The sequence below is a fragment of the Schistocerca piceifrons genome, chromosome 1 (genome assembly GCF_021461385.2).
Source record: "Schistocerca piceifrons isolate TAMUIC-IGC-003096 chromosome 1, iqSchPice1.1, whole genome shotgun sequence".
NCBI lineage: Eukaryota > Metazoa > Arthropoda > Insecta > Orthoptera > Acrididae > Schistocerca > Schistocerca piceifrons.
The window spans coordinates 769,330,467-769,346,462 of record NC_060138.1 but is presented as its reverse complement, the minus strand read 5'-3'; the positions used below and the strand labels follow the sequence as shown (position 1 = coordinate 769,346,462).

General features: G+C 38.7%; 1 protein-coding gene across 1 annotated transcript in view; it reads right to left on the bottom strand.

Moving 5' to 3' along the window:
- LOC124712412 (protein wings apart-like) overlaps positions 1-15,996 on the bottom strand; it is a 103,937-nt gene that overhangs the window by 65,802 nt on the left and 22,139 nt on the right. The window contains exon 3 of the mRNA XM_047242709.1: positions 7,943-9,669. Within this exon, the coding sequence (XP_047098665.1) occupies positions 7,943-9,669 (1,727 nt within the window). The remainder of the gene's footprint in view (positions 1-7,942; positions 9,670-15,996) is intronic.

Genomic DNA, 15,996 nt, shown 5'->3' with positions numbered 1-15,996 from the left:
TGAAAATATATTTTTTACTTATGTCTCCAAAAAGTATTTTTCAATAATCTCTATTAAATTTATCAACATTTATTTATTTGAAACAGTAATAGTAAACTACAACTTTCAGTGTCTCATTTTACTCTATTCTATTAGCATTGCCTTTGATTCCACCCGACTTCCTGGTTCCGCTTTTACTGGCATTCATCTTATAACCTCTCTTCAAGACATCACCCATTCCGTTCAGCCAATCTTCGAAGTCCTTTGTCGTCTCTTAACAACATTACAGTGTCATTAGCAAACCTCCCAGTGAAACCAGATGAATTTTTAACCATTTTTTAAAAAACGCAAATGATTTGTTCACTTGTAGTTATTATTCATTCATTGAAAGCACACTTAGGTGCAGATTTCAAGTGAAGAACTTGATACTTCAGCTGGCCGGCCAGGATGTTGCCTGTCAGTCACTGAGGTTCACTGTTTTTTAACTATTCTACCCACTTATAAAAATTCCCGAAGTTCATACAATTCTCACCATACTATAAAATCATTCGCGAAAAGATTTTACCCAGTTTTTCACTTTCAGAAAGAGGAAAAAAAAAATAAAATAAAATAAAAACTGATCACTTAATTAAAATGAAAACTTCAAGCAGACACTAGGTTGTTAAAAGCAATATAGAGGTTATAAACAAAACAATTTTTATCTGTCAGCTGTTCTCAGGACATCCCAGTGATGCCAACCTAAAGACATGAAAGTACAGAACTACTCCTACAAAAACTGTTTCTACCCTGATTTGTCTTGATTACTGAATGCCCATTGTATATGCCTTGCAGGTAGCCTTGAGCGGGAGTCATTATTGGATGATATGCAGTTGAGACAATAAGAGAATAGAAGCTTTTCAAATGTGGTTCTACAGAAAAATATTGAAGATTAGACAGTCACCTGATGAGCTGGCACTGAATTGAACTTTGCGGGAAAATATTATGGCAGAACTTGACTAAATAAGGGATTAGTTGATAGAATACAACCTAAGGCATCAAGAGATCATCCATTTGGTAATGGAGGAAAGAGTGTGTGTGAGTGTGGGGGTACTATAGAGGGAAATCAAGACTTGACTAAATTAAGCAGATTCAAATGGATGTAGTTTGCAGTAGTTATGCAAAGGTGAAGATACTTGTAGAGGACTGACTGTCATGGAGAAATGCATCCTACATATCTTCACATTAAAGACAACAGCAACAACAAAAGAAAGAAAGAGACGGCTAAAACCGGCTTTCAGTTTGTTTAAGAAAACACTGCTGTACTCAGAAGTAAATTCCTTATCTGCTTCAAACAGGAAACCTACAACCCATGTACACTGACAGAATTAACTTATGGAAGTGAAATTTGGCCACTAAATGCTTATACAGTTCAAAAACTGAGGGCTGGCCAATGAGAAAAGAAAAGATGCATTTTGGGCATAAATAGAAGGCATGGAAAACAAACAAAAGGACAAGAGAAACGACAGGAGTAGAGGACATGATAGTGACTGTTTTGAAAGTAAATTGGAGTTGTGCAGGACACACAGCACAATGATGGGAGATGTATTAAGGAGATTCTATATTGGACTCAACTTCTTCTGTGATGGCCCTTTTTAGAGATGGCCATTCCTCTTTTTCAACTGTACTGCCAACTGAGCTATTCCTTATTGCTGTATCTATAGCCTTAGAGAACTTCAAGTGTATTGCATCATTCCTTAGTACTTCTGTATCCCACTTCTTTGCGTATTGACTCTTCCTGACTAATGTCTTAAAACTTCAGCCTATTCATCACTCTACATTGTCATCTGAGTCTATATCTGCTCCTGGGTATGTCTTACAATCCAATATCTGATTTTGGAATCTCTGTCTGACCATGATGACTGAAATCTTCACGTATAACCTGGCCTTTTCCAAGTATACCTCCTCCTCTTGTGATTCTGGAACAGGGTATTCACTATTACTAGCTGAAACTTGTTACAGAACTCAATTAGTCTTTCTCCTCTCTCATTCCTTGTCCCAAGTCCATATTCTCCTGTAACCTTTTCTTCTATTCCTTCCCCTACAACTGCATTCCAGTCCCCAATGAATATTAGATTTTCATCTCCCTTTAAATACTGTATTACCCTTTCAATATCTTCATATATTTTCTCTATCTCTTCATCTTCAGCTTGCAATGTCGGCATGTATACCTGAACTATCATTGACGGTGTTGGTTTGCTGTATATTCTGATAAGAACAACCCTGTCACTGAACTGTTCACAGAAACACACTCTCTGCCCTACCTTCCTATTCATAACAAATCCTACTCCTGTTACACCATTTTCTGCTGCTGCTGATATTACCCTTCACTGACCCCTACTATATCTAGATTGAGCCTTCGCATTTCCCGTTTCAGATTTTCTAGTTCCCCTATCACATTCAAGCTTCTGACATTCCACACACTGACTCGTAGAGAGTTATCCTTCCATTGATTATTCAAACCTTTTCTCATGGTAACCTCCCCCTTGGCAGTCCCCTCCTGAAGATCCGAACGGGGGACTATTCCGGAATCTTTTGCCAATGGAGAGATCATCATGACACTTCTTCAATTACAGGCCACATGTCCTGTGGATCCACGTTATGTGTCTTTAATGCAGTGGTTTCCATTGCCTTCTGCATCCTCATGCCATTGATCATTGCTGATTCTTCTGCCTTTAGGGGCATTTTCCCACCCCTAGGGCAAGCAAATGCCCTGAACCTCTGTCCGGTCCTCCGCCATCTTTGAGAAGGCCATTGGCAGAATGAGGGTGACATCTTATGTCAGAAGTCTTCGGCCGCCAATGCTGATTATTAATCAAAATTGAAGCAGGAATGGGATTCGAACCTGGGACTGAAGATGTTTTGATTATGAATCAAAGACACTGCCCCTACACCAGGGGTGCTGATCTTAAGAAGTTGGGAAGGAAAACATAGGTACAAAGAGGTAATTGCGAAGAAACCATGGGTAACAGAAGAAATACTTCAGTTGATTGATGAAAGGAGGAAGTACAAAAATGTTCCGGGAAACACAGAAATACAAGTCGCTGAGGAATGAAATAAATAGAACACACACGGAAGCTAAGACGAAATGGCTGCAGGAAAAATGTGAAGACATCGAAAAAGAAATGATTGTTGGAGGACAGACTCAGCATACGGGAAAGTCAAAACAACCTTCGGCGACATTAAAAGCAAGGGTGGTGACATTAAGAGTGCAATGGGAATTCCGCTGTTAAATGCAGAGGAGAGCTGATAGGTGGAAAGAATACTTTGAAAGCCTCTATGAAGGGGAAGATTTGTCTGATGTGATAGAAGAAGAAACAGGAGTCGATTTAGAAGAGATAGGGGATCCAGTATTAGAATCAGAATTTAGAGGATCTTCGGAGGACTTAAGATCAAATAAGGCAGAAGGGACAGGTAACACTCCATCAGAATTTCTAAAATCATTGGGGGAAGTGGCACCAAAATGACTATTCATGTTGGTGTGTATAATGTATGAGTCTGGCGACATACCATCTGACATTTGGAAAAGCATCATCCACACAATTCCGAAGATGGCAAGAGCTGACAAGTGCGAGAATTATTGCTCTATCAGCTTAACGGCATCCAAGTTGCTTACGAGAATAATATAAAGAAGAATGGAAAACCAAATTGAGGGTGCGCTAGATGACAAACTGTATGGCTTTAGGAAAAGTAAAGGTGCAAGAGAGGCAATTCTGATGCAGTTAATAATGGAAGCAAGACTAAAGAAAAATCAAGACACATTCATAGGATTTGTCGACCTGGAAAAAGCGTTCGACAATGTAAAATGGTGCAAGATGTTCAAAATTCTGAAAAAAGTCAGGGTAAGCTAAAGGAGAGACGGGTCATACACAATCTGTACAACAGCCAAGAGGTAATAATAAGAGTGGATGACCAAGAATGAAGTGCTCGTATTAAAAAGCGTGTAAGACAAGGATGTAGCCTTTCATCTCTACTGGCCAATCTGTAAATCGAGGAAGCTTATTACTTACTGTGTTGGCCCCACAAACCGCAGTCGGTCTTTGGCCTCATCAATCAGTGTCCTTCAGCGTCCTCATATCCTCTCTGACCTGATAAAGCCATCGGAGTTCTGGTCTTCCACGTGGTCTTTTGCCTCTAATATCTTCCTTCACTACCTGCCTGATGATCTGGCCTTCTCAATGCATTACATATCCATGTCACTTCACTCTTCCTTCTTTGATCACTGCTACGATGTCCATCAACTTCTGTAGCTTCTGCAATTCGCAGTTCTTTCTGTTCCTCCATTCATCTCCATCCTTCAATGGCCCAAAAATCTGTCTGAGGATGGCATTCTCAAATGTCAGCAGTTTTCTTTCGTCTTTTGGGTGACTGTCCAGGTCTCTGCTCCATATAAGACTACAGTTTGTATTATTGTCTTGTAGATCTTGGTCTTTGAGGATCTCTCGGGGCTTCAGCAGCTTTCCCAGAGCAAATCTTGACCTGTTTCCTGCTTGTATTCATGCGGTGATTTTCTGGTATTGTTCTTTTCATTGCGTATAACCCCAAGATACTTACAGTCTTTTACCCTTTCAATGCCTTTGTCCTCCACTTTCAGGCATCTGTCATCATTTTCTCTGCTAACTATGAGGTATTTTGTCTTATCAACATTCAACTTCAGGCCTGCTTTCATTGCCTTTTCTTTTCCATTAATGTTCTTCTTGTCTGAACCATGCCTTGCTCTTTCTCTGCTATTGAAACTATATCATCCACATAGGCCAGGGTGCTGATCCTTCTACCCAGCTGTATTCCTGTCTCTAGGCTTGCTACCTTTCTCAGGGCTCTCTCCAGTACCAGGTTAAACAAGGGAGGGGAGAGACAGTCTTCTTGTCGCACTCCAGTCCTCACCTTGAACTTCTCTGATATGTTTCCATTTACTTTCACCATGCATGTTGTCTCCTGGGTGCGTATCTGTGTCAGTTTTATAAGTTTTCTGGGAAGTTGAGCCCCTTCGAGTTCTTGCCATATTGCTTGTCTATTCACACTATCATATGCTTTTTGGAAGTCCACAATATGGCAGTGAACATTTTTGTGCAATTCCCAGTACTTCGCTAGCACTTGCAGTATTATATGTAAATGGTCTACAGTTGACTTTCCCTTTCTGAAACCTGCTTGTTGGAATCCCAGTATTTTCTCAACATGTGGTGTTAGTCGCTTCAGTAACAACATGCTCAAGATCTTATAAGTTGTGCATAGTAGTATGATTCCTCTATAATTGCTAAATCTCACTGGGTCTCCTTTCTTTAGTATAGGGCATATGACAGACTCCTCGCATTCTTCTGGGATCCTTTCCTTCTTCCAAATTGAGCGGATTAAATGGTGTAGCCTCGCTGGTAGAGTAGCTCTTCCCTCCTTCAGCATCTCTGCAGGTATGCCATCTATTCCTGGTGCCTTCCCCCTCTTCAGCAGTTTTATGGTCACTCTTAGCTCTTCCATGCTTGGTAGTTCATACTCCCCTAAATGGTACAGTATCTCTGTTTTCTAAGTATGATTCTTCTTCTTCATTTTCTGTTGTAGCACTCATGGTGTTTACATCCACATTCAGGAGGTTTTCGAAGTCATTTTTTCATTCCTCCATAGCTTTCATTTCATTTTTGATTATTTGTCCTCCTTGACTTTGATCACATCAATCCTTGGATTGTATTCTTTCTTGAAGAACCTCACTGTTCTGTAAAAGTCTCTTGTATTTCCTGCCATCCAGTCTTCTTTGCCAGTTTTATTTTACTGTTTATGAACTCTCACTTTTCTATTTGAAGGACTTATCTTGTTTCTCTAGCTGCTTCCATGTATCCCAACCTTGTTCTTTCATTCTGTTCACTTGTCAGCCATAACAGTTTTGCTGCTTTTCTCTTGGTGACTGCATCTCTACACCTATCACTAAACCATCCTCTGCTCTTCCTCCTTTTTTCCATTGGTTTCAGCATCCCACTTGCAGCATCTTTTAAACTTGTCGATTTTCGACCAAAACTTTTCAATATCAGTATCTTCTTCTTCTTCTTCTTCTTCTTCTTCTATGGAAGCAAACATGTTTCCAATTTCAAGTGCATATCTTTCTTTAACGTGGCCTTCCTTCAGTAGGTCCGCATTTATTTCTCCTGCTGTTAACGGCTTTCTATCCTCTCCTGTATGGTTGTTACCACAAGATAATGGTCTGATCCTATTTCTGCACCTCTTTGAGATTTTAAATTCCGGCTAGCACTTCTGTGTCTGGCATCCACAAGTATGTGGTCTATCGAGGAAGCAATGATGGTGAGAATGTGCGTTTGAGTACAGCATTGTATGGTAGTGAAACATGGACTGTGGGAAAAATGGAACAGAAGAGAATCAAAGCAATTGAGATGTGGTGCTACAGATGAATGTTGAAAATTAGGTGGACTGATAAGGTAAGGAATGAGGAGGTTCTATGCAAAATCGGAGAGGAAAGGAGTATGTGGAAAACAGTGACAAGGAGAATGGACAGGATGATATGGTATCTGTTAAGACATGAGGGAATGACTACCATGGTACTAGAGGGCGCTGTAGAGGACAAAAACTATAGAGGAAGACGAGATTGGAATACATCAAGCACATAACTCAGGACACATGTTGCAAGTGCTACTCTTAGACGAAGAGATTAGCACAGAAGGATTTGTGGTGGGCTGCATCAAACCAGTCAGAAGACTGATGGGGAAAAAAAAGGTTCTACCCCTCATGATCAGCAGACCCATAGGATGACTTGAAACATATCAGGTTGGAAACTCCTTCATCTGTTATGTTTCCTGCTCCCAAGAATAACTTTTTTTTTTCATTCCATATTTAACACAAGACACATGCAAAATGCACATGATATACCAGAATATTACTTTGGCTGAAATCATTGTAAACTTATTATGTAACTGATTATAGTGCCCTTCCTCCAGTCAATGATATAATTAGTTCCACTAAAATCTCAGTTAATTAAAAAGTTATGGCTAATTGCAACTTGAACTACAGTATGTAATGGAAAAAAAAAACATTTTGAACTAATTCATAGATTCCAAAGCACTGGTACCATTCATTCGAAAGCAGACATTGCCAACTTTCCAAGAACATATTTTAAATTAACAAGTTTGTTTGTGTGGCCATCCTCCACAGCAAGCATATAAATACTTATTTTGTGAATAAAACTGCCTTTTCCTGCTAGCAGCAGGAAAAGGCAGTTTTATTTACAAAATAAGTATATATTTTAAATTACCTGATACCAATTACCTTACAAAGTAACTGACATTAGAAGTTCGGACACTCAAAATTATGACTGCCTATTTTGCGTCAATTCTCACAAGATTCGGAACTTTAACACTGTACTTTTGTTGCTGTATTTTTTCCTGAATCAGATGACTCCTCTCACAAGTTAACTAAGTCGCTAAGATTTTGGATAATTCAGAGTCACAGAAGATTGATTTCAATACAGATACCATACTCATAAGTAGTGAATTTCAGACAATGGAAGCATATTGCAGTTCTTATATTTTAATAATTTACTAACTTTCAACATTTTCCATGAATTAGATAACAGTTAAGTCTTACGGTCCATATCAAATATCAAACTCTATCCTAGATAATTTTCAAAACATTAAGTAGTTCCAGATATTACATTGTACCCTTACACTTGTCTTTACATAGTCATTTTTTCCCAAAATAGTCTGTCCGTGTCCAAAATTGCCATTTTTGATGTAAATGAGTTGGTTGGTTTGGAGATGCCTCATGCCACAAGAATTAAATTTTATAGAGGCAGAATGCTTTACAGTCACTCCCATCAGCATGTGTCAAGTGTCAGGAGTAGCACTTTCAAAGTGACTTTTAGTGACATAATTATTCAAAATACATTTTTAAATTCTGCAGCAAACAAAAAATGGATTTTAAAAATACTCACCCCTTTTGCATTTTTGGAACATTTTACACTGGTTATGGCCTCTTCTTGATCTTCTTCACTTGCCATTGAATTTAATGGCCATGATGTGACCCTAGTAAGCCTAGAAGGTTCAAAGTCTTCTTCTGTTAGACAAGGTTGTGAAACTGAAGCTCCAACGCTATTAACTGCTCCCCCAACTTCCTGGCTTTGAGATGCGCCTTCAGGTGTGGCCCCACCACCACCTTCTTTATCATCGGCCCACTTGTGTTTGTACAAAGCTAGTCTCTTCTTACTACCGGACAATAATGACCGACTCTTGAAAATGCTACCTTTTTTTATGGGTGATATTCGAGTAGACATTGGACGAGTTTCAGCTTTAGGCGAAGGTGGAGGTGACTGTTTATCTGCAGGTGATGTCCTTCCTGACTCTGGGCCTGACTCTTGCTGTGTGTCTAGTTCACATTTTTCCTGAGTCAATACCCTGGACAAACTTCCATCAGTTATTTCTGATTCTGTTTCACCTTCACCTTGGGTGGAAGCTATCGTGTTTATGTGATCAGAAATGCTATCACTACAGTCATCGCTGTCTGAGAACCAGTCCTGATCGAGCAAAGTTTTTGTATCAGGTGGTTGTGGAGAATCTGCTACCATTTGCTCAAGTTCTTTTTGATTATCTACCTCAGTTAATGCTTCAGGTATGGAATTACACATCTGTACAGGTTCCTCTGTATACTGTTCTTGGTGACCATTGCACTGTTCACCAAAATGTTCAACATTTTCTTGCAGAGGTAGTGTGTTAACTGAAGGACATTCCAAAGCAAGAGGCTGATTATCATCAGCTTCCACCACTTCTTGCTCATTTTTCACTGGTATAGGAGAATTGTCAACATTTGCAATAGGACTACTCATTCTTTCTACAGGATTCTCGGGCAAACATTCATTGTCATTCTTCGTTGTGTCCTCTACAGCTAAATCTAAACGATCATTACTAGCACAATTACTCCTACTGCTGCCACCACTGCTACTGTTGCTGTTGGTGCTACTACCACTGCTATTCAAATTATCTACCGCTGAGGCCTGTTGTGATACTTCTGCTACATAATCAAAACTTGAATCCGAAACTCGCTTGCTTCTCAGTTCTCTAGTCGATCTCTTTGGTGCTGTTATAATACTGCTGCTGTACATCACTACACTACGTGAATCGCTGCTGTGACTTCTTTTTCTTGTGGAGCTACGTAATGATATTCCACTGCTGTTCTCACATGGACTGGATGGAACACTAACTAAGTGTGAAGTGCCTTTGAATATCCTCAGAACAATTGGAGGCTTATTCTCTTCTCTTGGTGGAACTGCTGTTTTGGCTGGACTTGTTAAGTTCATAGCTTCTGTCTGCTCCGCCTGGGGTTCAACATTTGAGGTGTTAGAACTGCCCTTAACAGACGCTCCAAAAACTTTTTTAGACCCTGCTGAATGAGAATGATAGTTATTTTTGCCATACTTTTTCACTTTGGATTTATAAGTTGAATCTGAACTCCTTTCTTTGTTGTTGTATGCTGGTGAACTGATGTGTCCATCATCTGGAGGTGAATCAATATTACGACTTTTGAAGAACTTTCTGGGTTTCACAACTGGTGGTGGACCAACAGCACTCGACTCAAAGGAGAAAGGGTCTCTAGATGACAGCTGAGAGTTGCGGCCACTGAATTCCAGACGCATTCTTTTGGCACCATATTCTTCTTCCTTTCTTCCTGAAAATTGTTAATAATGATACTTAAAAATACAGAAATGTAATAACTTAAAATTTGATAGACACAACAAAACCATTTATGAACCAATACTACTTTTGATCTGACATTAAAATTGTTTCTTGTTAAAGACTAGCATAGTTATTGTTCCTTGTCTGGTGAGGAGAGTGATATGGAATGTGAAGTGTTGCGCTCAAGCATTCCATATGCCACTTGCATTGTGTGAACTATCCTTTCTCCTCCATGTGGCACAATGATGGTCATATCACAAGCTCTGCCATTTGGCCAGAGCAGACTACACAATATTCATTAATAAACAAGCCAACACTAAAGAATACACACTACACGTTACGAAATACAGGGAAACAAAGGCAAAAGTAAGAAAGTGTAAAGGAAAAACTAGAAGTATAACCAATATGTAAAGAATGTGTGAAATGTAAACAACTCTAAACATACTGTGATATAACTGTTTGAAGATTGACAGCTCATGTAAGTATATGAAATACCATTTACTTAGTATAAATAAAACACTTTTAATCCTTTACTATAATTTGACTCTGCTGCGTTGTCTTCAAAAGAAAACAGGCATTCAATAAAATTATGAAATGAAACTACAAGCAAATAACTACTTAACTAAAAAGTGCCAGTGCACAAACTCAAACAAAATATATACAAGCTCATGCCAACCCTCCCTTTTTTAATTGTGTCCTGTTGACTTTGAACCACAGCATACACATACTTTAGTTGAACAAACATTAGGGGGAGGCCATGAAAATTACTTTGCAAAAGGAACCTACCAAGGTCTGCTTGAAATAGTTTCAGATGGAAATGAACCAATGGACAACTGAAGAACTTAAAAAGCTAAAACAATCAAGATTTTAAAATAATAGCTCACAAGTAGAAGTTGAATACAACAACTTCTCAAATCTTAATATAAGATTACATGTCAGTTGATAGGGAAGATGAACCTTCCAGTACGGGTTAAGAGCTGACAAAAACAAGACAGAGAAAAAGAAAGACTGCACAAATGTCACACCAAATTGCACGGTTTTCATGATCACTAACAGAAAGGTAAATGGTGAGTGGTGGAAGCAATTGCCCTGGTCAGCGAATACACTGCTGCTAGGTGGGAGCTTGATACAGTACTTATCTCCAGCAGTGGAGTTACTACATGTATATTCTGTATCAAGCAATTAAGCAGCAGAAGTGGCAGCTGAGAGGGATACACCAGTTCTCCCACCACTCATCTTTCCTCCAGTTCTAAGTGCCAATGAGAAGCTTAGCCAACTTCAACTTGGTCCATGACCCCAAGCTCACACTGTTGACACAACACATTTCCACCATAGCATAGCAAGAAGCAACGGGCAATGGCTATCAAACAAATGTCCACAATTAATGGAGTTTAAATCACAATACGACAGAGTTTCAAGTCACGCAGAGCCACACAAAGAGGTATAGGAATTCCTTCACGACCTTAAAGACAATGCCAGAAGAGACAAAATCTTATCGTCACTGCAACAGCAAGTGCTGTTTGGTATTTTACAATGAACCATACACATAATATTTGCAGACGTCTGGGCAATGGTAACATGTCATCAAGAAATGAAGTTTTAATCTGAAGAACAGTCACTGATTTGGACAATTGTTCACTGTACTGTATTAGAGCTTTATGACAGTGGCAAGTATCCTGCAAGGCAAAAGGTAGCAGATGTTTTAAACATCAAGATTACTTTAACAGGGTTCAGAATGAAAGATGTGCAGAATTTACTTGTGGAAGTGATTAATGACGTCAGAGTGGATGACTGGATAAATGTATAAGCCATGCTGGAAATCTGCAAGAGAATGACTTGCTGAGGAAGGCATCTAAGAAACATTCATGGACAGCATTATCCTGCTTCAAATGAATCCTCGGATAGTGAGGCTTCTGGAGAGGACAATTAAATAGCAATAAATGTTATGTTTCTCATTCCTTCTCCTCCCCAAAGCTGTGAATGCCACCATTCCGTCTCTGTGCTCCCTTTCCTGCTGTCTTCTCCTATCACCCTCCCCACTCCCCTTCCAAAAATGCCTGGCACACACTGTACATGCTGGTATATTTGTCAATGTTATTTGCAGGCAAGCTTGTATGTTCGCCCATACCCAAAATTGAAATAACTTTGTAATTTAACAGATGAGCAACAATAATGTATTTGACTGTAAAATACCATCCAAAACACACGAGAATACATTAATATTGAGAGGCTGCCGTTTCACTATGTTATTTCTATGCATTTTCTTGACATATTGTTCTTGGAGTCATAAAAATTGTTTAAAATTAGTCACTGTCTGCGTCTGATTCTAAAATCATTATTTCAAGCTGCTGTCTGACGATTTGGGGTATCATATCCGTTGCATGAGTGTGCCATGTAATGTACCAAGTATACACGTACCCTAAAGCATTGTCTGATAGCACAGTTTGCTGGATTCAGCTCAACAAGCGTGGGACAAAGGCTACCGACTAGTCGCAATTCAAGTGTGTGGTGAGGTCATGAGTGGGGGGAAGCATGTAGAAAAGGTAGAGGTGGTGCTATCTACAGTTAACCCTGCAGCTGCAATTTTCACTGCTACCTAGTATAGTTGTTTGAAGTCTTCACAATACCTCTGATTCAGAGTTTCTAAGCCCAGCAATCAAAAATAGGACACAAATAGTAGATTATATGTTGCATCAGGTGGTTCATATTCAGGTGTCTGATAAAGCGAGGATAGTGGGTGTACGCCAAGTGAGTGGAACAGACACACTGGATCACATCTTTGTCAACCACTGCTTTTGCCAGTCATCTTCCAGAACGTAAATGAAGCTCTTGTCCAAACAGTACAAAGTAAAACGGAGAATGTATATCAATCAAGAGAAAAAGTTCGTAGATTTCCAGAGAAATAAGGACATCAGAAAAAAATAATATTTTTCCATGTTAAGAAATTGTGTTCTACCGCCCCCCCCCCCCCCCAAATCTTTTGAAGTGTAGAACTGATTGCAGTTCTTGGAGTAAATCCCCACATATAAAAGGAAATGTCCTGACTGATTCTGTGACTCGGCATCGCCCAACCCAGACTAGTAAGGAGAGAAACTTTATATTTGGCAATGGTGTTGATCCTAAACAGTATGGAATCCTTTAAGGAGGAATTTTTCAAAATTCCACACTTAATGGGGTGAAATACTGGAAGAAAAGTTTTTTTGAAAATGTCACTATTAAGGCCATTTTGGAGCTAGAACTAGAAAAATTAGTATTTGGTTTCTTGGTCAGAAATAAAAGAATACGATTTTCAGCATTTTTGGAAATTTGGAAACTGGGTGAAAGTTTTTTGAAAATAAATCATAATTAAAGAACTACCAAAGCATTTTTAAAGCTACACCTATAAAAATTGGTATTTTATTTCTCAGTTATAAATTAAAAAAATACATGTTTCAGTGTTTATGGAAATTCAATCCATAAGGAGGTGAAATATGGATGAAGAGCTTTATGAAAGTATTTCATAATCAAAATTCTACAAAAATTTGTATTTGACGTATCTGTTAGAAATAAAGAAATGTGTCTGTCAGGAAACAAAAGTTTCTACGGAAATATCACCACAAGAACCCAAAAGGCAAGATTAAGAAAAACTTCCAACTCCTGTTGCCAGAATAGCTTTCAGGTCAGAAAAGTAAATTCGGAAAAGACCACACTTCTATCACCCCAATTAGCATGAAAAGTTCAGAAGGTTTTCCAATTCTGAACTAAATCAAAGAAAGCCTTTTAAGAGTCACCACAACAAGTCAGCTTTGTCAGAATCACAAAGAAAAAGAAATGGCCCTTAAATACATTCATTTTTTAGTAGGCCTAACATAAGTTTATAAAACTATTTTTGTTGTAATTACTACACAAACATGAACAAAGCAACTGGCACTAAGCTACGAATTTTAATATAGGAAGAGAAACTGAATGACAAGCATAATGTAATATTATTGCAGAATCCAGTTTTTTTATAATCCTCCGAAATGTAATTTATGTCTCTATAGTAAAGAAATACAACCAAAGTTGGTACACTGTAATAAAGGAAAAAAACATAAAATTACATTAAATTTATTTTCCAGCATCACTGAATTATGGGCATATCTCAAAACATCTGATTTTAAAGAAGTAACAGAACAATAAATGATATGCACACTGAACAAAAAAATTAGTTACTTTCCAGAGAAATCATGCTAATGCTGTGTAACACCAGCTCTAGCCCCAATTCAATGAGAAAGGAAGTCTACTAGTTATTCACATGTGCCATACTCAGATGAAGGCATTAGAAGCTGTAAAGCTACCAAATGTTGGAAGGTGTTCACTGCACCAGTGGTGCTTTGAGGCATTTAACCTGCAGTGCAACAATTCACACACAGTTCCAAATAGTTCCAGTAATTTTTCATGGGGTTAAAGTCAGGTGATTTAGCCAGCCAGTCAAGGTGCAATAGTTCATTTGACAGTTTGTCAAACCAGAAATTTATGTGGGCATCCCTATGAACATGGCTGTTGTCAACTTAGAAGGTGGGAGCACCACAACATGTGCCTAATGAAGGTGCACACGAAAGGGTAACACTTGGTCACAAAAAATGTTGAAGTAAACACCCTGGTTGATGTACGCAATAACCTGAAATTCGTGGGCTGAAGTCATGCTAGGAAAACTACCTCCAGAACATCACAAAACCACCTCTGGCTGACTTACTTCCTGCACACACTGCAGGTTAAATGCCTCAAAGCACCAGTGAGCACCTTCCATTATTTGAAAAAAGTCTATACCACAACTTCTCAAAATGACGCTAATCGCCTCCAGTCAGCTAATGCCCAGTTTCTGTTTTGTTTGGTCCAATGAAGAAGAGCTGTTTCAGTGTAGAGCAATGGACATTAATGTGATATGCAGCCCCAAGAGTCCACTGCATCCCATATCCTTCATTAGTGAAAGGTGCACCATTCCTTGTAGACATGTTGGACAGTCCACATTGATGTCCAACATGGGCAACTTAGTTCACAGTTGGTCTTGGGTATATCCAAACAAGATAGCTCCTGTTTACCATTCTGTCACCATCTGCCCTCCAACCCACTTTACTGCGCTGATTCCATATAACTGACCAGCACATACACATTACTTCACTAAGATGATTCCTTTCATAAGTGGACGGGCACATGACTGGCTAGAAACAGTTCTACATGATTTACAGTACTTCAAAACAGTCAGTGTGCTCTTTTAATGTGGTGATGGGTGAGGTACGATTGATCTTATCACGATATAGTCTAATTCTGATACGGAAACAATACAAATTTCCTATTTTATTCACAGACTTGTATTTCTGGAATTGTAATTCAAGTGTGTCAGAGTACCATATACTGACTGCAGTCATTAGACATAGCAATAAGTCTTTAACATATTGGAATATGATTTTTTTCCAATAACCTTTTACAAAGCCAGGGCTAAATTTAATTCAGCGCTTACCGAATGGAACACAAAAGATTGTATCATTGGTACTTCAAATACATGACACAGATTGAATTAGTTGTTTATATTTCTAAACGAAAAGCCCTACTAATAGGATTATTGGCACAGAAAAGCAACAACAAGTAATTTTCTTAAGAATAAAATACTGTGCAGGCGAATAAGTTCTGCTATCATCAACCTCTGTAGCATACATTAAATACCCCAACTTTCTTAGAGGGGGAACAAAGCCTAGCATTAATGTGTGTTTTAGATGAAATCTACAGGACTAATATAATTTACAAACTTTAATAACATTTTCAGATGTGATTCATTGGGTGTATTTATTTGAAAGACGATGGAGAGGGGGGGAAAAAAAACTGTAATGTGACTGAGATCTACCGTGCACCAACAAATTAGCAGCACATACATTAGATCGGCACAGAGTAGAATGGAAGAGTGTTATGCTGCATGTCACAGAAAAATGGAGGTCTTCAAGACTATTTTTGTTATAAAAAGAGAGAGCATATGCATGACACAATATATGTAACAAGTGCTTGAAGGCTTGAATCTGGAAGGAATGAGGAGGAGAGAGATGTCATTTACACAACTGCACACACAACATTTGGCACAGTACATAATGGTTTTATTTTCCGGTGTACAGCGTAATCCCTTGTCACAGCAGCATCGACAGTTTCTGATCTCATGCCTTGCAAGTATCTTTGCAGTACCCAGGGTTTCAGATCCAACCCTCTATATCACGAATCACTCAAGTTTCACTGCAGTAAGTGTCACTTTGGCAATAAGTGACTATACAAGTTTAGGTATCAAATAAAGATCAGCCTGTACGTACATCAAAGC